Raw genomic sequence first — 26403 nt, forward strand, 5'->3', positions numbered from 1 at the left:
CAACGTGTACGGAACTATAAGTTATGCTAAGTGAAATAAGTCAAGCAGAGAGAGACAGATACCATATGATTTCACCATGTTTCCTGAGAAACTTGACAGGGAAATAGGGGGGTGGTGAAGGGGGGGAAGTTACAGAGAGAGAGGGACACCAACCATAAGAGGTTCTAAATACTGAGAACTCAGGGTTCATGGGGGATGGGGGAAGAAGGAAATTTTGTGATGGGCATTGAGGAGGGCACTGTTGGGATGAGCACTGAGTGTGGTATGGAAATCAACTTGACAATAAATTATATTTAATTAAAAAAGAATTAAAAATTAAAATAAAAATTTAAAAATAAATTAAAGTGGAAGTATGAAAAACATTTACCATGTAAGTGGAAGCAAAAATAATATGGGAATTTAAGAAACAAAATAGAAAAACAGTATGAAGTTCACTTAGAAAGTTGAAAATAGAAGTACCGTAAGATCTAGCAATCACACTACTGGTATGAACGCCCCAAGTGCAGAAACACTAATTCAAATGGATACATACACCTCTATTTTTATTTTAGCATGATTTACAATAGCCAAATTGTGGAAGCAGCCCAAGTATCCATCAATAGATGAATGGATAAAGAAATATGGTACATATATAAAATTAAATATTATTCAGCCATAGAAAGAATGAAATGTTGCTATTTGTAATGACATGGATGAAGCTGGAGAGTATAGTGCTAAGGGAAATAAGTCAAAGAGACAAATGCCATAAAATTTCACTCATATGCAGAATTTAAGAAACAAGACAAATGAGCAAAGGAAAAGATAGGAGCCACGAAACAGACTCTTAACTATTGATGACAAACCGATGGTTACCAGAGGGGAATGGGTATGGGGAATGACCACTAAGTGCTGTATGGAGGTGTTGAATCATTATATTGTACACCTGAAACTAATATTACACTGTATGTTAACTAATGGGATTTAAATAAAAACTTTTAAAAAAGGTAAAACTATTTTAAAAAATCAATAAAATCCTGTAGAATTCTATAGAATTTCTATATTCCCTGAGGTTTTTAATGTATCTGCACTATGGGATCATTGATACGACTATTGAGGCTTTTTGTGAGGTATAAATGCCATAGTCTTTGTGAAGTGCCTGATACACAGGGTCAATCTATAACAAATAATTGATAAATAAAAATTATGTTTCTTCCATTTCTCTTTTGGTATTTTTCATACACCATTTATTGTAAGATTTCACACTCTAAACAGACTTCTGAATTGAAAAGCTGAGTCTGTAAAATTTATATTTATTCTTCTCTGTTAAATTTTCTTCAGATTTTGTCCTAAATATTTTGGCCTTTCCTATCTAATTGTACCTCTAGGAATTCATAGGGAATACATTTTCATCAAAATCAATTAATAAATTAAATATTATTAGGTATTAAGTATTTATATTGATGCTTACTAATTTTTATGTTAGACATTTCTTGTATATCAACCTTTCTATTCAATCTATATAACTTCTGACAGATCATGAATTTATCTTGAATATTTCTGCTGTCTTTACAGCCTGTTGAAAACCTCATTATTACCTGTGATTATTCTTCTCACTTTGCTTATTATCTTCCCAAATCTCCGTTTGGTTGCACATTAATTTTCAGACTCTCTCTGATTCTCACCTCCCAGAAAGACCCTTTAATTATGTTTAGAATTTATTGATGCATGTATGGTAGTATTTATTAATATACCCTAATTGTATATCCATTTATTATTACAGTTTTTTATCAATATTTTCCATTTAACTTGTATATTGGAGTTAAAAGTGGTTTACACATAGGGCACCTAGGTGACTCAGTTGGTTAAGTGTCCAACTTAGGCTCAGGTCATGATCTTGCAATTAATGAGTTGGAGCCCCACCTTGGGCTTTCTGCTGTCAGCAAAGAGTTGACTTCAGATCCTCTATCTCCCTCTCTCTGCCCCTACCCTGTTCTCTCTCTTAAAAATAAATAAACATTTTAAAAAGTGGTTTACATATTATTTCCTCAACATTTTTTGTTTTGGGGTAAAGACAATGTGAAAAAAATTGTGTCTCGTAAAAATATTTTTTATTTGTATTCCCCACAGCAGAATGCCTTGCTTTAGCCTCTACTCAGTAGTTTTCATTTGTGTGCATGACCTGACAATAATGTTTGCAGAAATTAATTTGCACAAATTTATTGCAAGTCATAAAATCTGAGGCAGGGTAGATAAACTTGTTTGAATAAACATAATATTCTTTCTTTTGATTTCCACAACGGAAATAGGTAACAGAGTAGGCCTTATTGGTATAAGGGAACATAATGAAAGTTGTTCTTACTTTCTAGGGACAATTACCTTTTGCTGTAGTAGGGAGTATGGATGAAGTGAAAGTTGGAAAAAGAATGGTCAGAGGCCGTCAGTACCCTTGGGGAGTTTTACAAGGTAAATGTGATAAAAGTGAGCAGGCTTGCTCTGGAAAGACTGTGTGTGTGTGTATTCTCATAGTCCTAAAATATTTTAACTTGAGTCAGTAGTGGTAATTGCTGCTAAATAGTAAATTGAGAGTTACTAATTAGGAGCACAGATTCTTTTACATTTAACTGAATTCTCACTTTATAATTCATTCTCACAGAAGTTTACCAGGTGGTGCTTTAGAAAAAAATTCTTAGAGGTTTGGTAGAACCTCCTCATTTACCCCAACCTGACATATACATAGTATCTCTCTCTGCATAAACTACTACATTCAGAATGTTGGAAAGTGCTTTGAAGGAAAGAACTTTGAACAATATTAAAGTATAAATACCAGTCTTTAAAACCCGTTACATGAATTAATGACTACTTAATTTGTAAAGCATTAAGTGACCACCAGAGAAAAAGGATGGTAAGCTATTTAAAAAAAAAGAAATGTAATTTACCTTTGGAAAATTCATACCTATATACTTATATTAGCTATCTAACATCATGATGAATTGAAATATTCTAATAGGCGGTCATTTATTCTCTGGTTTATATGATTGTAATACAGATTATTGGGGATTGGATTATCTCCAATTATACGTTTCAAAAATGTTTTATTAATTGATATATTAAAAATTAAACTTATGAAACACACTTAAAAACAATATATATTTTTTTAACGTTTTTTTTTTTTATTTATTTTTGAGACAGAGAGAGACAGAGCATGAACGGGGGAGGGGGAGAGAGAGAGGGAGACACAGAATCGGAAGCAGGCTCCAGGCTCTGAGCCATCAGCCCAGAGCCCGACGCGGGGCTCGAACTCACGGACCGCGAGATCGTGACCTGAGCCAAAGTTGGCTGCTTAACCGACCGAGCCACCCAGGCGCCCCTAAAAACAATATATTTTAATGTATATTAAATTTGGCTACAATATCATGCACAATAAAGTATATATTGTGCCCAGTAGTCTGGATATGACAAACACAGGAAAGGGCCATATAAACTAATTGGTTGATTTTGGATATTGACTAATTTGGTCTCATAAATATGGGGTATAAATAGAAATAGAGAACTGAAACATGCATAACTTTTAATGTTTTCATGTCAGCTGGATTTACATTAACTAAAATAAAGTGTTTCATTAGTGAAATATTCTGTGTTAGCACTCAGTGAAATACCTTGGGGGACAGTTTGTAAAATACTAACAATATTAATGAAAAACTGTGCCGTACACTAATATAACATATTATTTCACTGTTTCTTATTTATTCTTTGACTAATAAACTTAAAGCAACTTTCCTGGTCCAAAAATAAACTGCCTATAATAGATATGTCCCATATAATCATAGTTACAGAGAATTATAGCTATTTAACAGAACGATCTCTTAGCTGTTATTTTAAATGTTTTTCATGCACATATCCACTCTAGAATACTGATTGGGTTGCAAGAATTAATGAGTGTTGTTACTTCCTTATTTTTCTACCTAGTGGAAAATGAAAATCACTGTGACTTTGTCAAGCTCCGGGATATGCTTCTTTGTATAAATATGGAAGACCTGAAAGAACAAACTCACACTCAGCACTATGAACGTTATAGGTGCTGCAAACTGGAGAAAATGGGCTTTACTGATGTGGGCCCAGACAACAAGCCACTTAGGTGAGTAGAGAAGAGCATATCAGAACAAGCTAATGGGTGATTTAGAAATCCCCTACAACGATGATATGCAGTCATTTGGGAATGAGAATAACTACTTTTCACATTCTGGGTCATACTGAATTTTTTTAATGTCTTATTTTTTTTTATTTTAAAATATAATTTATTGTCAAATTGGTTTACATACAGTATGTAAAGTGTGCTCTTGGTTTTTAGGGTCAATTCCTGTGGCCTATAGCTTACATCCAACACCCAGTGCTCATCCCAACAAGCGCCTTCCTCAATGCCCATCACCCATTTTCCCCTCTTGCCCACCCTCAGTTTCTTCTCTGTATTTAAGAGTCTCTTATGGTTTGCCTCCCTTCATCTCTGTTTATAACTATTTTTCCCCTTCCTTTCCCCACAGTCTTCTGTTAAGTTTCTCAGGATTCACATACAAGTGAAAACATATGGTATCTGTCTCTCTCTGCTTGACTTATTTCACTTAGCATAACTTATAGTTCCGTACACGTTGCTGCAAATGGCCAGATTTCATTCTTTCTCATTGCCAAGTAGTATTCCATTGTATATATAAATCACATCTTCTTTATCCATTCGTCAGTTGATGGACATTTAGGCTCTTTCCATAATTTGGCTATTGTTAAAAGTGCTGCTATAAACATTGGGGTACTAGTGCCCCTATGCATCAGCACTCCTGTATCCCTTGGGTAAGTTTCTAGCAGTGCTATTGATGGGTCATAGGGTAGATCTATTTTAATTTTCTGAGGAACCTCTACACTGTTTTCCAGAGTGGCTGCACTAATCTTTGTCAAAGATTAGTTGGCCATACATTTGTGGTCCAATTCTGGGGTCTCTATTCGATTCTATTGGTCTAGGAGTCTGTTTTTGTGCCAATACCATGCTGTCTTGATGATTACAGCTTTGTGGTAGAGGCTAAAGTCTGGGATTGTGATGCCTCCCGCTTTGGTCTTCTTCTCCAATATTACTTTGGCTATTTGGGGTCTTTTTTGGTTCCATACAAATTTTAGGATTGTTTGTTCTAGCTTTGGGAAGAATGCTGGTGCAATTTTGATTGGGATTGCATTGAATGTGTAGATTGCTTTGGGTAGTATTGAGATTTTAACGATATTTACTCTTCCAATCCATGAGCATGGAATGTTTTCCCATTTCTTTGTATCTTCTTACATTTCCTTCATAAGCTTTCTATAGTTTTTAGCATACAGATCTTTTATGTCTTTGGTTAGGTTTATTCCTAGGTATTTTATGATTCTTGGTGCAAAGGTGAAAGGGATCATATTCTTTATTTCTCTTTCTGTTGTTACATTATTGATGTATAAAAATGCAGCCGATTTCTGTACGCTGATTTTGGACCCTGGAATGGTGGTGAATTGATCTATCCGCTCTAGCAGACTTTTGATGGAGTCTGTCAGGTTTCCCATGTATAGTATCATGTCGTCTGCGAAAAGTGAAAGTTTGAGTTTTCTTTGCCAATTTTGATGAGTTTTATTCCTTTTGTTGTCTGATTGCCGGTGCTAGGACTTCCAACACTATATTACATGACAGCGGTGAGAGTGGACATCCCTGTCGTGTTCCTGATCTCAGGGGGAAAGCTCTCAGTTTTTCCTCACTGAGGATGACATTAGCTATGGGCTTTTGACAAATGGCTTTTATGATGTTTAAGTATGTTCCTTCTACCCTGACTTTCTCGAGGGTTTTTATTAAGAATCGATGCTGTATTTTGTCAAATGCTTTTTCTGCATCGATTGACAGGATCATATGACTCTTATCTTTTCTTTTAATAATGTGATGTATCACATTGATTGTGTTGTGAATATTGAACCACCCTGCAGCCCAGGAATGAATCCCACTTGATCATGGTGAATAATTCTTTTAATATGCTGTTGAATTTGATATGATGGTATCTTGTTGAGAATTTTTGCATCCATGTTCATCAGGGATATTGGCCTGTACTTCTCTTTTTTTGCTCAGTCTCTGTCTGGTTTAGGAATCAAAGTAATGCTGGCTTCATAGAATGAGTCTGGAATTTTTCCTTCTGTTTCTATTTTTTTTTTGGAACAGCTTGAGAAGGATAGGCATTAACTCTGCTTTAACTGTCTGCTAGAATTCCCCAGGGAAGCCATCTGGTCCAGGACTCATATTTTTGGGGGATATTTTTGATAATGGATTCAATTTCTTCACTAGTCTTCACTAGTCTGTTCAAATTTTCTATTTCTTCCTGTTTCAGTTTGGTAGTGTGTGGGTATCTAGGAATTTGTCCATTTCTTCCAGGTTGTCCATTTTGTTGGCATATAATTTTTCATAGTATTCCTTAATTATTGCTTATATTTCTGAGGGATTGGTTGTAATAAATCCATTTTCAGTTATGATTTTATCTATTTGGGTCCCCTCTCTCCTCTTTTGAGAAGTCTGGCTAGGGGTTTATCAATGTTGTTTACTTTTTCAAAATGCCAGTTCTTCGTTTCATTGATCTGTTCTACTATTTTTTTTTTTTTTTGGATTCTATAATGTTTATTTCTGCTCTGATCTTTATTATTTCTCTTCTTATTCTTCTGGGTTTGGGGTGTCTTTTCTCTTCTGCTTCTAGTTCCTTTAGGTGTGCTGTTAGATTTTGTATTGGGGATATTTCTTGTTTCTTGAGATAGGCCTGGATGTCAATGTGTTTTCCCCTCAAGACTGCCTTTGTTGCATCCCAAAGCATTTGGATTGTTGTATTTTCATTTTCATTTGTTTCCACGTATTTTTTAATTTCTTCTCTAATTGCCTGGTTGGCCCATTCATTCTTTAGCAAGATGTTCTTTAACCTCCATGCTTTTGGAGGTTTTCCAGTCTTTTTCCTATGGTTTATTTCATGTTTCATAGCATTGTGATCTGAAAGTGTGCATGGTATGATCTCACTTTTATATTTATTGACGGCTGTTTTGTGACCCAGTATGTGATCTATCTTGGAGAATGTTCCATGTGCACTCGAGAAGAATGTGTATTCTGCATTTGCATGAAAAGTTCTGAATATATCTGTCAAGTCCATCTGGTCCAATGTATCATTCAGGGCCATTGTTTCTTTACTGATACTCTGTCTAGATGATCTGTCCATTGTTGTAAGTGGGGTATTAAAGTCCCCTACGATTACCACATTCTTATCAACAAGGTTGCTTATGTTTGTGATTAGTTGTTTTATATATTTGGGGGCTTCTGAATTCAGTACATAGACATTTATATTTATCTCTTGTTACAGCCTTTAATTGAAAGTGTAGTTTGTCTGATATAAGTATGGCTACTCCAGCTTTCTTTTGACTTCCAGGAGCATGATACATGGTTCTTCATCCCCTCACTTTCAATCTGAAAGGTCTCAGGTCTCAAATGGGTCTCTTGTAGACAGCAAACAGATGGGTCTTTTTTTTTTTTTAAATCCATTTTGATACCCTATGTCTTTTGATTGTGGCATGTAGTCCATTTGCATTAAGTGTTATTAACGAAAGATATGGATTCAGAGTCATTGTGTTATCTGTAGGTTTCATGCTTGTAGTGATGTTTCTGGTCCTTTGTGGTCTTTGCAACTTTCCACTTACAGTGTCCCCTTAGGATCTCTTCTAGGGCTGGTTAGTGGTGATGAATTCCTTTCAGTCTTTGTTTGTCTGGGAAAACCTTTATCTCTGCTTCTGTTCTGAATGGCAGGCTTGCTGGATAAAGGATTCTTGACTGGATATTTTTGCTGTTCATCACATTGAAGAATTCCTGCCATTCCTTTCTGGCCTGCCAAGTTTCAGTATATAGGTCTCCTACTACCCTTATATGTCTCTGTTTGTATGTCAAGACTCTTTTGTCCCTGGCTGTTTTCAGAATTCTCTCTTTATCTTTGTATTTCTCCAGTTTCACCATGATATGTCGTGCACAAGATCAATTCAAGTTATCTCTGAAGGGAGTTCCCTGTGCCTCCTGGATTTCAATGTCTATCTTCTTCCCCAGATTGGGGAAGTTCTCAACTATGGTTGTTCAAGTACACTTTCCACCCCTTTCTCTCTTTCTTCTTCTGGAACTCCTATAATATGGATATTATTCCTCTTCTTTGAATCACTTAGTTGTCTAATTCTCCCCTTGTGGTCCAGAATTTTTAAAACTCTCTTTTTCTCAGCCTCATAATTTCCCATTATTTATCTTCTATTTCACTTATTCTCCCCTCTGCCTCTTCAATCTTCACTGTCATCACCTCTAGTTTATTTTGCACCTCATTTATGGCATTTTTAGATTCATCGTGGCTATTTTTTAGTTCCTTGATCTCTGCAACAATAGCTTCTCTGTTGTCTTGTATGTTTTTTTTCAAGCCCAGTGATTAATCTTATGATGATTATTCTACATTCTTGTCCAGTTATAACGTTTATCAATCCTTTAGCTGTCATTTCTTCCTGGAATTTCTTTTGAGGAGAATTGTCATTTTGACTGGTTTTCTCTCCTTTGTGTTTTAAAAGTTTGTTACATGCCCTGCACCTGCAAGAAGTACTATATTAAAGAGGTGTCATACACTGCCCAGAGTCTGTCCCTTCCATAGGTGTCTTTTGGAGTGTGTTACTTGCTCTCAGTTGTTGTGACTTTGGTTTACTTTATCTCTCTACTTCTCATAATGATGCTTCAACCCTTCACCAGGTTTACTTTGATTTGTTGATGGAAGTAACCCTGGAAAGGAAAACAGACAAACAAAACACACACAAACAAAAAAAAAACCCCAGAAAAACCCACAGAAACACCAGCTACAAGTAAACAATATGGTGGAGATAGTGCTTATGGAATAGGCCTTATCCCATACTAAGAGAGAAATGACAGGGTTGGGGAGAAAGAAAGGAAAATTGACCAGAGAAACTGTATGGATTAATCCAGAGAGAGAGAAAGGAAAATAAAGAAGGAGGTGTATAACATGTATAAAGCCAATAGATTAAATATGTCTCCTTAAACAAACCAACAATCAGAATAACCAGACTCGAGAAGGGGAGAGATAAGAAGGAGAAAAGGAAGGAAGACTATGTCTATATAATAAGAATTGTCTGAAAATTAAATCAGGCAATGCAACAGCGCTGGTCTGGAGGAGGGGCTGTCTGGTTCATCAGTGTCAATCCTGCTCTCGTAGATACACAGTTACCAGGCACAGAAGGGCATGGTTTGGTGTAGGCGGGTCCTGCTTCCACTCTGGGCTCACTGTTCATTCCCTGAAGCCCCACATTATTGGTGATGGGGAGAAAAATGACACCCTAGTCTCTCCTCCATGGACAGTGTGTCCCAAACCACTCTGTTCAGGCTGTCTTCACTGTGCCATGGGCTCAAACAAGGTGGTTTGTCCTGCTCCACTGATTTCTGTGCCTCCCTGCATCTTGGCTGGGACCTAAACCCCGATGTCTAAAGGTTCCCACTCTATACACCCTAAGTTTTGGGAAGTGCCTCTTTGCACTGCCAGATATATGGTCTCTGGCTGGCAGGTGCAGGCAGTCTTTTTCCTCTGAATGGTTATATACCTTCTTCCCACACCACTCCAGGGAGGGAATTACTTTCTCCCTCTGTAGACTGCACCTCTGAACTAGTTACTGAGCTTGGGACTGGCTCTCCTCTTCCCCAGGTGTGCAAACAGGGCAGCTCGTCCAATCCGGAGAAAGCCCCACAGTTAAGAGATTGGATCTTTCTCAGTCCTGGTCTGTGGTTTTTCTCCTGTCCAGATACAGTCCTATGCTTTCCCACCCTCTCTTTCTCTTCCCTTTGTCTCTCCACAGAAGGTGATCCTTCCCCTCCATTCCTCTGCTGCCCGTTTTATCTCTCCCAGTTTGTAATCACACACCAATGGCCTGCCAGTTTGTCCCAGTGGGCCCTGGAGGCATCTCTGTTACTTGGTCGCCCAGACTCTTGGAGTTCAAAGTCCTTTCCCTCAACACTGCTGTGTTTGAGAGATGAGGGAACTTCAGATCCCCCTACTTCTCTGCCATGTTGTATCCAAATGGATAATCTCAAATTTTGTTTTTTAATCATCTTCAGACTTGGAGAGAGTTGTTAGGAACAACATAATTAAAGGGCTCATTTATATGCTCAAAAAAGAGTATCCAATGTATCCAATATGTATATATGCTGAAATGTGTATCCAAAAGAAAAACATTATATTGTTTTTATTTTTGTATTTTATATGAAATAGATGTACATGAAGAAGGTTTCCAAATATTGGCAAGGCCTTTATTGATAAAAGCTGGCAAAGAATATTAAAAAGGATGACAAAGGACATTGAATGTTGGATGAAAGAGAGAGGAAAAGCCACAGTGGAATGTTGTAGAATTCAAGTGAAAATAGTTTGAGAGTAGGTGTATTTAGTGATATTTAAGTAGAATAGTTTTTGTGCTGCAAATGATGAGTGTGGTATGATCCAGGTATGCTGATTTTTTCAGGTATTTTGAAGACAAACAAAATTGAACTGGTTATTTTAACTGAATTATATTTTGAAAGATGTCTGACTTAATATTTAATTTTTATTTTAGGAGAAGAGATAGACTTCCTAAGAAAGATGTGAAAACCATGGGGCCCCTGGGTAGCTTGGTCGGTTAAGTGTCTGACCGGCTCAGGTCATGATCTCAGATCCATGAGTTCGAGCCCTGCATCAGGCTCTGTGCTGACAGCTTGGAGCCTGGAGCCTGTTTCAGATTCTGTGTCTCCCTCTCTCTCTGCCCCTCCCCTGTTCATGCTCTGTCTCTCTCTGTCTCAAAAATAAATAAACATTAAAAAAATTTTAAAAAAATGTGAAAACAAGATTTTTCTCACTCATAAAATAATTTTTAAAAATTAACTATAGTGATACACATTACATTAGTTTAAGGTGTACACATAATGACTTGACAACTTTTACATTCTGCTACACTCACTACAAGTGTAGTTACCATCTGTCACCACACAACACCATTATGATACCATGGACTTTATTTCCTATGGTGTACCTTTCACCCACTTGCCTTACTTATTTCATGACCAGGAGCCTCTACCCCCTCAGTCCCTTTCACCCATTTTTCCCATCTCCCATTCCCCTAGCCTTTGGTAAGCACCAGTTTGTTCGTATTTATTTGTCTGTTCCTCCTTTTATTGTTTTCTTATTTGTTCATCTGCTTTGTTTTTTACATTCCACATATAAGTGAAATCATTTTTCTTTCTATGACATTTCACTGAGCTTAGTACCCTCTTGGTCCATCCCTGTTGTCACAAATAGCAAGATCTTATTCTTTTTTAAGGCTGAGTAATATTTACACACACACACAGCATACACACAGACATACCCCACATCCCATTCATCTACACATATCCCCACATATCCCCACATATCCATTCATCTATTGATGGAAACTTATGTTGCCTCCATGTCTTGGCTATGGTAAATAATGCTGAAGCACACTTAAGGATTCAAATATATATATTTGAATATATATGGATCCAAATATATATTATTTAGATCCAAATAATCAAATATATATCCAAATATATATTTGATTTCATATATATACATATATTATATATATAATATAAATAATATATAATATATATAACATATATATTATATATAATATTATATATTATATACAATAAATAATATATATTTATATTATATATAATATATTATATATATTTATATAATATATATTTGAATTAACGTTTTCATTTTGGGGGGTAAATAACCAGTAGTGGAATTACTGGAACCTATGGTATTTCTATTTTTAACTTTTTAAGGAACCTCCATATTTTTTTCCACAGCACTTGTACCAATTTACATTCCAACCAACAGTGCATGAGGATTCCCTTTTTGCCACATCATACCAACATCTGACAGGTGTAAGATTATGTCTCATTGTGTTTTGATTTGCATTTCCTTGATGATAGTAATGTTGAGCATTTTTTCATGTGTCTGTTGGCCATCTGTATATTTTCATTGGAAAAATGTCTATTCACATCCTCTGCCCATTTTTTATCAGTTTATTTTTTTCTTTTTGGTGTTGAGTTGTGGAAGTTCTTTATATATTTTTGTTACTAACCTCATATCAGATATATTATTTGCAAATATTTTATCCCATTCAGTAGGTTTCCTTTTAATTTGGTTGATGGTTTCCTCCACTGTACAAAAGTCTTTTATTTTGGTGTAGTCAAAATAGTTTATATTTGCCTTTGTTCCCTTTCCCTGAGGAGACATAGCTAGAAAAATGTTGGCAGAAAAATGTTGACCAATGTCCAAGAGATTATTGCTTATGTTTTCTTCTAGGAGTTTTATGGTTTCAGATTTCGCTTTAGGTAATTAATTAATTTCGAGTTTCTTTCTGTGTATGGTATATGAACGTAGTCCATTTTCATTCTTTTGCACCTAGCTGTTCAGTTTTTCATTGCTAATTATTGAAGAGACTTTTACCCATTGTGTATTCTTTCCTCCTTTGTCATAGATTAATTGACCATATAAACTTGGGTTTGTTTTGGGGATCTTAATTATGTTCCATTTATTTGTCTATTTTTGTGCCAGTACCATACTGTTTTGATAATTATAGCTATGATGATGATAATGATGATGAGGATGATGATGATGCTTCATTTTAAATAAGAATTTTATAGAGGTCTCCTGAAATTTTATTATCAAAAGATGTGAAGAGTTGTGATATAATGAAAAGTGTTGATAAGAAATCACTGATATAAGTGTTTCAAAATTCTAGTACTCTTTAGGTATGCTGTCCATATATTCAATATTGCACTCCACTTTTTTACATCTCATGATATAAATTTTTTTACATTATATTTTACAGTATATAGTTTATGTACTGTACAGTATATATTTTTACAGGTTTACTTATATACCATTTTAATATGACAATAATAAAATATTTTTTATAGTTTTCAAGAGATCTATGAAGATAAAAGACAAAAGTTCTATGATCAATGTCAGAGGGAAGAAGAAGAATTGAAACAAAAGTTTATGCAGCGAGTAAAGGATAAAGAAACAACATTTAAAGAATCTGAAAAAGAGGCAAGTACACTGGTATAATCCAATTTGTGTTCATTTTAATGTGTATTATTAATTTGGAGTTTTAATATCAAAGGTTTAGTTGATGATTTTGGAGGATACTTGCTACTTTTGAAGTAACTGTTTACAGTATAGGTTTTGAATACAACCTTTAAAAATTATAGTCAACAATTTTATTTTTTAGAACATATAGACAATTTGTATTTTTAGAAAAAATGAAAATAATTTTGTAAAACCTATTTACCTTTATTTTATTTTATAATATGAATTTTCATGAATAAATTTTAATTTATAAAAAATTCAAGCTATTGATATGTGTGAAGAGTTATTACTTTCTAATGCTACTACTGCATTATAAAAAAATTTTCACTTTTATAAATAAGCAGGTAAGTGTTGAATAACACACATCTTAATTAATTAGAAAACATCTAGTTGGTGAATTATTTGGATTTTTTTTCATTTCATTCCTTTATGTTTCCAAGAAATTGAAAAAAAAGAACTTATATAGTTTTGGTTATTTGCACCAATACCTTTTTAACAAAAAATATATTTGGAATCATAAATACCTTTCAAATGATTGTGGTTTTAACTTAATATGTTAGTTTTGAGCAGAAATAGGTACATTGAACATGAACTTCTTTCTCAATAGAAACAATGTAGTGATTAGGTGTTCTGTAACAGATGTCTCAATCATGGACAGTTGAATTATAGGTAATAAAAATTCTTTTAGCTTCAGTATAAAGGTAAAGTTTTGGAATTGTTCAAGGGTATCTTATGGAATCCAAGAACAGGAAGCATAACTGGATCTCATGATAACTTAAACCCAAAGTAGGAGGTTATCAGAAACCAAATCAGCCATTTACATTCTCTATTTCTTCCCTACTTTATTCACCTTAGTTATGGCACTTAACTGTGTACATCTGTTTCATTTTTGTCCTCTGCACATCAGTTATTCTCCCATTCTTCAGTTATATTTCCCTCAAGAAAAACCAAACATAACTTAAAATTGGTTGTGCAGAGTGATGAAATTCTTAACAAACAGAGATTAATTTTTGTAGAAAAAAAATTAAATTTCTGGTAGAAATAAAATGACCGAGATAGTAAAAGCAACCACGAAGAGTAAAATGAAAGGAAATGGGCCCACCAGACTTCCTCAAAAAAGGAACAGCTTAATTATTGAAAACATGATAAGTAGACAGAAGTTATGATTAACTGAAAAGGAAAGTGGAGACTCACAGAGGTAAAGCAAACTTTTTAAGCCCATGTAGCAGATAAATTAGAATTCAAACTTACAACTTTATAATTTTCAAATACTTAAAATTGATAAGTTTGTACATTTCCCACATTACTAGAGATTTCATCATCTTTCTTCTCATCTTCTTAAATCTGTTATTTTAATTTCAGTTAGCATACAGTGTTATTTTTTTAATTTTTTTTTAACGTTTACTTATTTTTGAGAGAAAGAGACAGAACATGACGGGGAGAGGGACGGAGAGAGAGGGAGACACAGAATCTGAAGTAGGCTCCAGGCTCTGAGCTGTCAGCACAGAGCCTGATGTGGGCCTCGAACTCACAAACCATGAGATCATGACCTGAGCTGAAATCAGATGCTCAACTGACTGAGCCACCCAGGCGCCCCAGCATACAGTGTTATATTAGTTTCAGGTGTACAATATAGTGATTCAACACTTCCATATGCTACCCTGGGCTCATCACAAGTGCACTCCCAATCCCCAATCACCTCTTTAACCAATCCCCCCACACCCTCCTGTCTCTATCAGTTTGCTCTCTATAATTAAGAGTCTGTTTCTTGAACTTTCTCTCTGCTCACTTGTTTTGTTTAACAAATTCCACATGTGAGTGAAATCATATGGTATTTGGCTTTCTCTGACTGACTTACTTTGCTTAGTTGTAGTCTCTAGCTACATCCATGTCATTGCAAATGGCAAGATTTCATTCTTTTTCATGGCAGAATAATATTCCATTGCAATATATATACCCCATCTTTATTCATCAATGAATGGGCACATGGACTGCATCCATATATTAGCTATAGTAAATAATGCTGCTGTCTGTATCCTTTTGAATTAGTGTTCTTGTATTCTTCAGGTAAAAATCAGTAGTGCAATTGCTGGATCACAGGGTAGTTCTATTTTTAACTTTTTGAGGAACCTCCATAATTTTCTCCAGAATGGCTGAACCTTTGCACAGTGCATGAAGATTCCTATTTCTCCACATCCTAACACCTGTTGTTTCTTGTGTTGTTGATTTTAGCCATTCTGACAGGTGTGAGGTGATGTCTCATTGTAGTTTCTACTTGCACTTCCCTGATGGTAAGTGATGATGAACATCTTGTCACCTGTCTGTTGGCCATCTGCATGCCTTCTTTGGAGAATTGTCTGTTCATGTCTTCTGCCCATTTTTTAACTGGATTGTTTGTTTTTTGGGGGGATGTTGACTTTTATAATTCCTTTATATAATTTGGATACTAACCCTTTAGCAGATTTGTCCTTTGCAAATATCTTCTCTCATTCCTTATGTTGCCTTTGAATTTTGTTGTTTGTTTCCTTCACTGTGTAGGAGCTTTTTATCTTGATGAAGTCCCGAGAGTTTATTCTTGCTTTTGTTTCCAATACTTCAGGAGACATAGCTAGAAAAAAGTTGTTATGGCTGATGTCAAAGAGGTTAATGCTTATGTTCTTTTCTCGGATTTTTATGGTTTTTGGTCTCACATTTAGGTCCTTGATCCATTTTGAACTGTTCTATGTGTATGGTGTAAGAAAGTGGTTCCGTTTCATTCATTTGCATGTTGCTGTCCTGTTTTCCCAACACCATTTGTTGAAAAGACTATCTTTTTCCACTGGATATTCTTTCCTGCATATGGTTGTGGGTTTATTTCTAGGTTTTCTATTCTTTTCTCTTGATATATGTATCTATTTTGTGCCAGTAACAAAGCATTTTGATCACTGCAGATATATAATATAAGTCTGGAATTGTGGTATCTCCAGCTTTGCTTTTCTTTTTCAAGATTGCTTTGGCTGTTTGGTGTCTTTTGTGGTTCCATACAAATTTTAGGATTGTTAGTTCTATCTATGAAAAAGCTGTTGGTATTTTAATAGGGATTGCATTACATGTGTAGATTGCTTTGGGTAGTGTAAACATTTTAACAACATTTTTTCTTCCAATCCATTTCTTGATGTTATCTTCAATTTCTTTCATCAGCATTAGTTTTCAGAATACAATTGTTTTACTTCTTTGTTTAGGTTTACTCCTAGGTATCTTATTATTTTGGGTGCAATTATAAATGGGATTGTTTTCTTTAATTTCTTTCTGCTGTTTTATTGTTTGTGTATAAGTGCAATAGATTTGTGTATGTTGATTTTGTATCCTGCAACTTTACTAAATTCATTTATTCGTTTATTCATTTTAGCAGGTTTTTTTCGTGGAGTCTTTTGGGTTTTCTAGAGTTTCATGCAGTCTGCATTCAATGAAAATTTGACTTCTTCCTTGCTGATATGAATTCTTTTTTATTTCTTTTTGTTGTCTGATTGCTGTAGCTAGGACTTCCAGTACTATGTTGAATACAAGGGGAGAGAGTACATCCTTGTCTTGTTCCTGACCTTAGGGGAAAAACTCAGTTTTTCCCCTTTAAGGATAATGTTAGCTGTACATTTTTCTTATATGGCCATTATTATGTTGAAGTCTATACCCTCTATCCCTATTTTTTGAGGGTTTTCATCAAGAACGAATGTGTACATTGTCAAATTCTTTTTCTACATCGATTGGGAGGATCATATGGTTATCTTTTCTTTTATTAATGTAATGTGTCACATTGATTGACTTGCAAATATTGAGCCACCATTACTCCAGGTAAAATCCCACTTGGTCATGATGAATTATTCTTTAATGTATTGTTGGATTGGATTTAACAATATTTTTTTGAGAAATTTTGCAACCATCAGAGATACTGGCCTGTAGATCTCTTTTTTAGTGGAGTCTTTGGTTTTGGAATCAGGGTAATCACTGGCCTCATAGAATGAGTTTGGAAGTTTTCGTTCCATTTCTACTCTTTTGGACTAATTTGAGAAGAATAGGTATTAACTCTTTTTAAAATGTTTGCTAGAATTCTCCTGTGAAGCCATTTGGCCCTGGACTTTTGTTTGCTGGGAGTTTTCTGATTACTGATACAATTTCTTTGCTGGTTATCAATGTGTTCAAGTTTCCTATTTCTTGCTCTTTCAGCTTTGGCGGTTAATATGTTAAGCAATTTATCCATTTCTTCCAAATTATCCTATTTGTTGGCATATAATTTTTCATAACATTCTTTTGTAATTGTTTGTGTTTCTGTGGTGTTGGTTGTTATTTCTCCTGTCTCATTTGTGATTTTATTTATATGAGTCCTTTCCTCTCTCTTTTCTTTTTGATAATTCTGGCTAGAGGGTTATCAATTTTATTATTTTTTTTTCAGAGAACCAGTTCCCAGTTTCATTGCTGTAACCTGTTTTGTTTTGTTTTTAGTTTCTATATCATTTATTTTTGTTATAATCTTGATTATTTCCTTCCTTCTGCTGGTTTGGGAGTTTGCTGTTGTGTTTCTAGTTTCTTTAGTGTAAGGTTAGGTTGCTTAGATTTTTCTTTCTCTTGAGGTAGGCCTATATTGCTATAAACAGCCCTCTGGAACTGCTTTTGCTGCATTCCAGATGTTTTGGACTCTTGTTTTTTCATACGTTTTCATGTACTTTGAAAGAGTTTGGTGTTTTCTTAAAAAACTAGTCATGCCCTTTTCAATACAATTCAACAATTGTACTCCTTGGTATTTACCTAGAGGAAATGAAACTTATGTCCACACAAAAACCTATACACAGATGGTTAAAGAGATGTATTCATTATTGCCAAAACTTGGAACAACTGAGATGTCTTTCAGTAGGTGAATGGTATAAAGTGGGGTGTTAAAGTCCCCTACCATTCTTGTATTATCAATGAGTACCTTTATGTTTGTTTCAATTTTTAATATATTTGGGGGCTATCATGTTGGGTGTATAAATATTTACAACTGTTAGATATTATATTTGAAATGTCCTCTGTATTTTGATATTGTGCCTTCTTTCATCTCTTGTTATAGTCTTTGTTTTAAGTCTATTTTGTCTGATACAAGTATTGCTACTCTGGCTTTCTTTGACATCCATTTGCATGAAAGATGTTTCTCCATCCCCTTGCTTTCAATCTGTATGTGTCTTTAAGTTGAAAATGGGTCTTTTGAAGACAGCACATAGATGGGTCTTGGTTTTTTTTTTTTTTATCCATCTGTCACCCTATATCTTTTGATTGGAATACTTAGTTCACTTACATTCAAAGTAGCTATTGATAGATGTGTAGTCAGTGTCATTTCATTACTTGTTTTGTCACTGTTTCTGAAGATTTTTTCTGATCCTTTCTTCTTTGTCACTTTTGGTCCCTCCTTTCCATTCAAAGAGTTCCATTTAATATTTGTTGCAGGGCTGGTTTAGTGGTCACGAGCTCCTTTGGTTTTGTTTGCTGGGAAACTCCTTATCTCTTTATTCTAAATGAAACCTTTTCTGGATAGAGTATCCTTAGCCACAGATTTTTCCCATTCATCACTTTCAATATATCATGCCACTTCTTTTTGGCTTGCCAAGTTTATATTGAGAAATATCCAGCTAGCCTTATGGGTCTTCCCTTGTAAAGACTTCTGCTTGTAAGATGTTTTTTCTGTCTCTATTTTTCACAAATTTTATTACAATATGTCTTGGTATTGAGTTGCTTTTGTTGATTTTGATGGGAATTCTGTGTGCCTCTTGGATCTAGATATTTGTTTCCTTCCCCAGATTAGGGTAATTTTCAGCTATTATTTCCTCACATAAATTTTCTAGCCTCACCCCCATTGTTTCTATTCTTCTATAAGAAGAGAAACTATACAATGCTGATGAAAGAGATTCATATCTTTCATAAAATGAATGTTATTACATTTGATGGATTCATTGAGTTCCCTGATTCTATTCTTGTGTTGCATAATTCTTTCTTTTCTTCAGCTTCTTTATTTTCCATTATTCTCCCTTCTAGGACACTATATTATTCCACTGCTTCTTTCAGTCTGCTCGTCATTGCATCAAGCTTGTTTCCCATCGTGTTTATTTCAATCTTCATCTCTGATTGGTTCTTTTTAACTCTCTTATCTCTGTGGTAAGGGTCTCATTGATGTCTTCTATTCCTTTCTGAATAGAGTATCCTTATGATTGTTCCTTTAAAGTTTCCATCAGGCATGTTACCTATATCTGTTTTACTTAGCTCTCTGATTCGGCTCTATCTTGTTCTTTCATTTGGGATAAATTACTCTGTTTTGGCATTTTGTCTAAATCTCTCCTTTCTTCTCTGTGTTAGAAAAGCCAGTTATGTCTCTTCCTCCTGAAAGTAATGGCCTAATAAAGAAGAGGTCGGGTAGTGCTCAGGCCTGGTACTTCCTGAAGTATCTGCAGTGTGTACTGTGTGCACTCTGTTGTTTTCTGGCTGCTCTATCCTTCAGGCTACTCACCTGCAGAGGCTCTCCTTGCCTGCAGTGGGTAATGTTTGGTCTCAGGCCTGAATGTGGTGAGTTTTAACTAGATATGCTCTGGTCTGCTTGTGAAATGAGACCTGACATCAGTTCCACTAGAAGTGAGGCCCTGCAGTACTCCTTGGTCAGGAGATGAGGTCTGGGCAGACGTTTGTGCTGGTGTTCTGAGAGAGGGGCTTGCCACACTGGGACTGAGGCAAGCTTGACTGAGAAGGCAGTCCTGCTAGAATGCATGGGGCTTGGTATATGGAAGTTAGGCAGCCAGTGTCAGTGCTGCACTGCTTCCAGCAGGTGGCTCTGTGTTTTCGCTGAAGGATGGGGAAGGGAAGTTGTGCCAGTCAGCTCCTTTGTTCCTGGAGAGATGTGTTAGTGAATGCTGTCTCTCAGAGAAGCTCTAAGAAGGACAAATAATCTTTCCAATTATGTGCCCCAGGTGTTCCTCAGATCACTGTTTCCATGCCATCTGCCCCTGTGTTCTCTGTCTTCTCTCCAGGAGCAGGGCAGTGCTTTCAGGGCTCTATCTGAGCCAAACTTCCTGATCTTGAAAACTCCAGGATCTAAGCCTCACAAGTTGTAAGAACTCACATAGTTCAACCCATTTTATTTTCCAAGCCAATGGCTTTGAGGAAGCATTCTCCTTGTGCATTCCTCCATGTGCTCCCCTCGCTCTCTCCCTTTTCCATGATCAACAGCTACCACCCCTTCACAGCACCTGATATCCATTTCTCCTCTAAATCACATCTCCACACTTACTATCTTCTTTGATGTGACCTCTTTTCTCCCTTTAATTGTGGAGTTTGTTCTGTCAGTCTTCAGGTTTATTTTTGGCACATTTAGGATGATTGGATAGTTAATTAGTTGTGTTTGTGGGAGAAGGTGAGCCTCAGTTCCTCCTACTCCACTGCCATCTTCCTTCCAAGTCTCACCTTCCCCTCTTTAAGTGAGTTTTCTCACTGATTTTTCCCATCATTTATGGATATCACACTCTCACATCCCCAGTCTTTTCAACTGTGTGTCAGTATTCATTTCCTTCTCAGGCATGAAAATGTAATTCTATCTGACTTCAGCAGAAGGAATGTAATCTTTACTTATGGGAGCCTGTGTGGCTCAGTCGATTAAGCATCTGACTTCAGCTCAGGTCATGATGTCATGGCTCATGGGTTCAAGCCCCATGTCAGCTGTGCTGACAGTTCGGAGCCTGGAACCTCCTTCAGATTCTGTGTCTCCGTCTCTCCCTGCCCCTCCCCTACTCTATCTCTCAAAAATAAATAAACATTAACAAAAATTTTAAAAAATCCACCATGGATTTGGGACACCTGGGTAGCCCAGTCGGTTAAGCATCAGACTCTTGATTTCGGCTCAGGTCACGATCTCACAGTTCATGAGATCAAGCTCCACATTGGGTTCCATGCTCACAGCATGGAGCCTGCTTGAGATTCTCTTTCTCCCTCTCTGTCCCTCCCCCACTCACTCTCTCTCTGTCTCTCAGAAAGAAAGAAAGAGGAAGAAAGAAAAAAAGAAAGACCATGGATCTCAAACTTTGCTGCACACTAAAATTACCTGGGGATTTTCTAAAAGGACTGATGCTCAGGTTTCATTTCCAGATAGTGTGATGCAATTGATCTGTGGGTAGCTTGTGCATTAGGAGATTTACAAACTTACTGAATGATTCTAATGGGCATTTAGGGTAATACCAATACCATGCTTGTGTTCTTCACAGCCATATAAGGCAGCTAATTAATATTGTGGCAATTTAAGCCCCTAGCCTGTTTTTCAAAAAGTTAAATGGAAAATTAGTTGGTCCTTTATAATTTTTTTGGATTAACAAAAATTCAAAAAAATCATACCATCTCTGATGCATACAAGCAAACCTTATGTTGAATAATGTCTTACTAAAGACCCAGGCCTGTCTCTAATGGAAACTAAGGTGGTATTATCTCTTTCTTATGATTAATTTGGCTTAAATACCACAGATTAAAGATCTCAGTAGTAAATAACAAGTAACTGAATGAGGTTTTTTTCTTCCTATAATTGTACTAATCTTACTTAACAAGGAAATTATCAGACTTTCTTTTGAAATGACTTTATCAAAGTATAGACAAAAAATTTATAATCCATTTCATAATTTAATGTATGTATCTTTACAGGACATGGATCTATCAATTTTTACTCAGAGAGATTAGTGGAAAAGTATAGAGTAAAAAATTATACATTAGTAAAAATTTTTAAATTGAGTATTTTTCATAATTTTGCATCTTATTACATTTGGCTCAATGGGGACACATTTAAAATTAAAATTAAGAAAGAAATTTCATATCTGATTTTCTACTTTAAACATGAAATTTAGAGACCGTTACTAAGATCATGCTCTACTCTGATGATTAGGTTATATTTAATAACCAGTAGAAAACACCATCAAGTCCCTGGGAATGTGCTACCATAGTGTGCATTGAGTCACAGCTGCGTATTTGTTTTACAGTTACAGGAAAAGTTTGAGCATCTTAAACGAGTCCAACAAGAGGAGACAATGAAACTTGAGGAGAAGAGAAGACAATTGGAAGAAGAAATAATGGATTTTTATAAATTGAAGGCTGTTTCTGGAACATTACAGACTCTGGTGTGCACCAATATAAAGAAGGAGAAAGATCGTAAGAAATAGCCCTCTCTTACCATTCTGTGTATTATAGAGCCCTATCGCTCTCAAGTCTATCTTTCTGTGAGATTATCTTTATAGCACTTAACTCTTCCCCAATTAGAATGTGAACTTCCCAAGAGCAGGTACCCTGGCCATCATATTAGATTTTGTGTCTTCAGTGTTTTTAACAAAAACTAACACAGTTTCCACTCAATAAATATTTGCTAAAATGAAAAAAAATCAAAGAAATACATAGCATAGTGTAAGTAGTGTTGATTAGCTGTTTTTGTTTGTTTGTTTTTTTAATACCATAGCTCTGGCTATGGCTGCAGTGCACAACTATAACTATAACTATATAACTATAACTATAAAACTATAACAACTATAACTATATATAGGGGATTTGTTCATGAGCTATTGCCGGAGTCAAGCTCCAGCAGGTCGAGGGGTTCCTGAAGGCTGAACAACGTTGGCAAAAAAATGAAAAAAAAAATCAAAAATAAAAATGGACACAGACAACAGCAGTGTGTTGAACTGGCTGCTTTATTGTGGCAAATGTGGCATTATATTTGTTAGCAATTTCCTTGTAGTGTGCATCATCTATGTTTTCTAGCATTACCTAATTCTAAAATGTTCCTATGTGTAATCACCTTTTAAGGAATAGCATGGTTATTTTCTCATAATATTCCCTCCTGCCCTTTGCTTATTGATTAATTTCTTACATTATTTTCATTATGTATCTACGTTTATCTATAATCTATAAAGCATTTGCTTTGCTGTTTTCATGAAAGGTCATCTATCTCTCAACACCTCAAGTGTAACAGATACAGGAACATGACCTCTTAGTTGTTTCACTGAACAATTTGTGGTTTGAGGAGCAAAAGTGTTCGCCTTGGTCTGAGGTGCCAGGAGGGGGCCAAAAGGGCCTTAGGAATCCAGGCCTTATACATTCTCAGAGAGACAATGCACCTAGGAAATAATGAACCATTCTGTACTTTAACCGACTAGGTTCAATCATCATCTGGAATGCCTCCTGGGGGCCAAGTGGACCTAGGGGTTGGAGTAACTTGTGCCCATAGATACACTCCTTTGTTGCCAGAGTGGGGCTTTCAAATCCATTTGTACTCCCGCCTTTATGTAATTTGGCCTTAATAAAGTACCTGGGGAATTTTCTGTTGAGGAATTGCCCTTGACAGGCCCCTGGGAAAAGAACCTTTGGGAAAGAAATAAGGTTCCTCAAGGAAATTGTGCAGCTCTACATTTAGCCCTTGCCACTCCCTATAAAGATTCTTCTACCTAAAGGAAGGATAGCCTCATACATTTCCCAGCCAAGGAGGGACAAATGGATTTAAAACCCCCACTCCGGCAACAAAGGAGTGTGTCTATGGGCACAAGTTACTCCAACCCCTAGGCCCACTTGGCCCCCAGGAGGCATTTTAGAATTAAGAGGCATTTAGATTAGGATGGGGACGGTCCCGATCCATCCACCGCCTGGGCCCTTCCATCAGGCTGGTTGGATAGCTTGGCTTCCGGCAAGCCATATGTATAAAAATCTCATCTTATGCTCACTTCCTTTACTAAATTCTACTGATAATAATTTCTTGATAGTTATTACAATAAAAGACTGAGTTTTGTTAGAACTTCTATGCTTTGAAGTCAGACCTTGTAAAACTATTAGAATAAAAGTTTTAGAAGTTGGGTCGAGCCAGAGAACAATGGAGCACCATAAGTAATATTTGGATGATGATTTATAGATTTTATGTATATATTAAAACTAAAGTTACCAAGCTTTTAGAAAATAAGTTGGATTTTTTTGCTAATTCAAAATTTTCTTTCTGACTGAATATTCTAATATTTGTGTAGCTAGCCTTCACCATGACTCACTCTGTTAAAATGTACTTTTGAGGGGTGCCTGGGTTGCTAAGTTGGTTAATTGACTCTTGATTTTGGCTCAGGTCATGTTCTCAGGGTCTTGAGGTTGAGCTCTATGTGGTCTTAAAGTTGTCTCTCTTCCTCTGCCCTTCCTTTGCTCATGGGCTCTCTCTCTCTCTTTCTCAAAAATAAAAATGCTACCTTTGAGGGCATTTATATATTTATTTCAACAACATCTGGCATAGTGCATGATATTTTTTTCATGTTCTTAAAAGAATATTTGTTTCTGTTGTAATTTTATTATTGCATAATTTCAAAGACAGAACTTTTTTCTTTTTAAAAGGATATCAGGGTATTATAATTTAGCTTCAGAATATAATAATCTCTGGTTATATTTACTTATTGAAAAGTTTATTTAAAAATATGGGGAGGGGCGCCTGGGTGGCGCAGTCGGTTGAGCGTCCGACTTCAGCCAGGTCACGATCTCGCGGTCCGTGAGTTCGAGCCCCGCGTCAGGCTCTGGGCTGATGGCTTGGAGCCTGGAGCCTGTTTCTGATTCTGTGTCTCCCTCTCTCTCTGCCCCTCCCCCATTCATGCTCTGTCTCTCTTTGTCCAAAAAAAAAAAAAAAAAAAAGTTAAAAAAAAATAAAAATATGGGGAAAGGGAGATACATCCACAGGATTTTAATTTTACTTTTATTTTATTATTATTTTTTTAGAAACAGAGAAAAAGAGAGTGCACAAGTGGGGAGAGGGAAAGAGGGAGAGAGAAAATCTTAAGCAGGCTCCACATTCAGCGCTGAGCCCAATGTAGGGCTTGATCCGATGACCCTGGTATCATGACCCAAGCCAAAATCAAGAGCTGGATGCTCATACAACTGAGCCACCCAGGCATCCCACATCCATAGGATTTTTAAATATGATATTAAATCATCTTACAGATTTTATAATTTGGGGGAGGAAAGAAATCTATATGAACTTTCGATAGAAACTCTACTAGGACTAGGGTCTTTTTTTTTTTTTTTTTGCTCACTTTTGCATTTTGCTCACTTTTGCTTTGCCTGACTACACAGTGGCTGGCACCTGTTTATTTGATAAATGAATACATTAACAATACTTTAGCTGTATTATAGGTATGGATAGTTTAATCTAGATCATTAATCTTCAGAAGATAGACAATGTAACTTATTAGTGCTTTTCAAATGCTGGGTTATACTGCTAAGGGACTTTCATCTTCTTACTCTTTCAACACAATATAATGTTATTAAAACTGGAGTCAGCAAAGTTGAGACATGTATAAAAAATAATAACATTAACTTTGTAAAAACTATCACTCTATTGCACATTAGAATGGACTTTGTGGTAATAATGTGACAGTCCATAGTTTCTTTTAGAGATTATAAAGGCTTACCTTACATAAACTGTGTATTTAAACAATTTCTTTTCTAATGGTATAGAACAAGTTATAATTTAGTAATATAAGGCATACATTTGCTCTTTGTATAACAGTTTTGTAAAATAGTGTGTTTCACATATATCCTTTAATTTTATGATTAAAATTACTTTTCTTTTTCAGATCCATTTTTATGTAAAACAGAAGTTCCAAATTTATGTAGCACAGTTTTCATAAGTCAGAGTTATTAAAGACTTATAAGCATAATTTGGCTTTCCTTGTTTTTTTTTTATTTGCTACACTATTTTGATGTTAATGCAAATTGCCTTTTTAAAAATTTCAGTTTCCATTTGATCACTACTAGTAATATACAGTGCAATAATTTTAATGCAATGATTCCGTATTTTGTCACTTTTATAAAACTTGTTAAATTTATTAATAAGTTGAAGTACATTTTTTTGTAGATTTATTTGGATTTACTAGGTATGTGACCATATCATCTCTGATTCAAAACAGTTTACTTCTATTTCCTTGCCTTACTGAGTTGACTAGGACTTTTACTACAATGTTCAGTAAAAGTGTTGACCTCTTTAATATTAGGAAATAGACACCAAATTCTATCATTTTTTCATCTTTGTTGAGATATAGTTAACATAGAACATTGTGTAAATTTAAGGTGTACAATGTGTTGATTTGATACATTTATATATCGCAAAATAATTACCAACATAGGATTAGCTAAGAAATTTCCTGTCATCATGGAGAGAGGAGCAAGAGAGAAAGAGTGAAAACAA

The 26403-nt window shown here is 35.6% G+C and overlaps 1 protein-coding gene across 2 annotated transcripts in view; it reads left to right on the top strand.

Annotated features, from left to right (window-relative positions):
- The window catches only part of SEPTIN14 (septin 14), a 90622-nt gene extending 64927 nt beyond the window's left edge, over positions 1–25695 (top strand). For both annotated transcript variants that reach the window (XM_078439774.2, XM_078439775.2), the window contains exons 7-10: positions 2346–2442; positions 3946–4114; positions 13010–13142; positions 22190–25695. In XM_078439774.2, the coding sequence (XP_078295900.1) occupies positions 2346–2442; positions 3946–4114; positions 13010–13142; positions 22190–22369 (579 nt within the window). In that variant the 3' untranslated portion in view covers positions 22370–25695. The remainder of the gene's footprint in view (positions 1–2345; positions 2443–3945; positions 4115–13009; positions 13143–22189) is intronic.
- The last annotated feature ends 708 nt before the right edge of the window (positions 25696–26403 follow it).

The sequence above is a fragment of the Panthera onca genome, chromosome E3, assembly GCF_046562875.1.
Source record: "Panthera onca isolate mPanOnc1 chromosome E3, mPanOnc1 haplotype 2, whole genome shotgun sequence".
NCBI lineage: Eukaryota > Metazoa > Chordata > Mammalia > Carnivora > Felidae > Panthera > Panthera onca.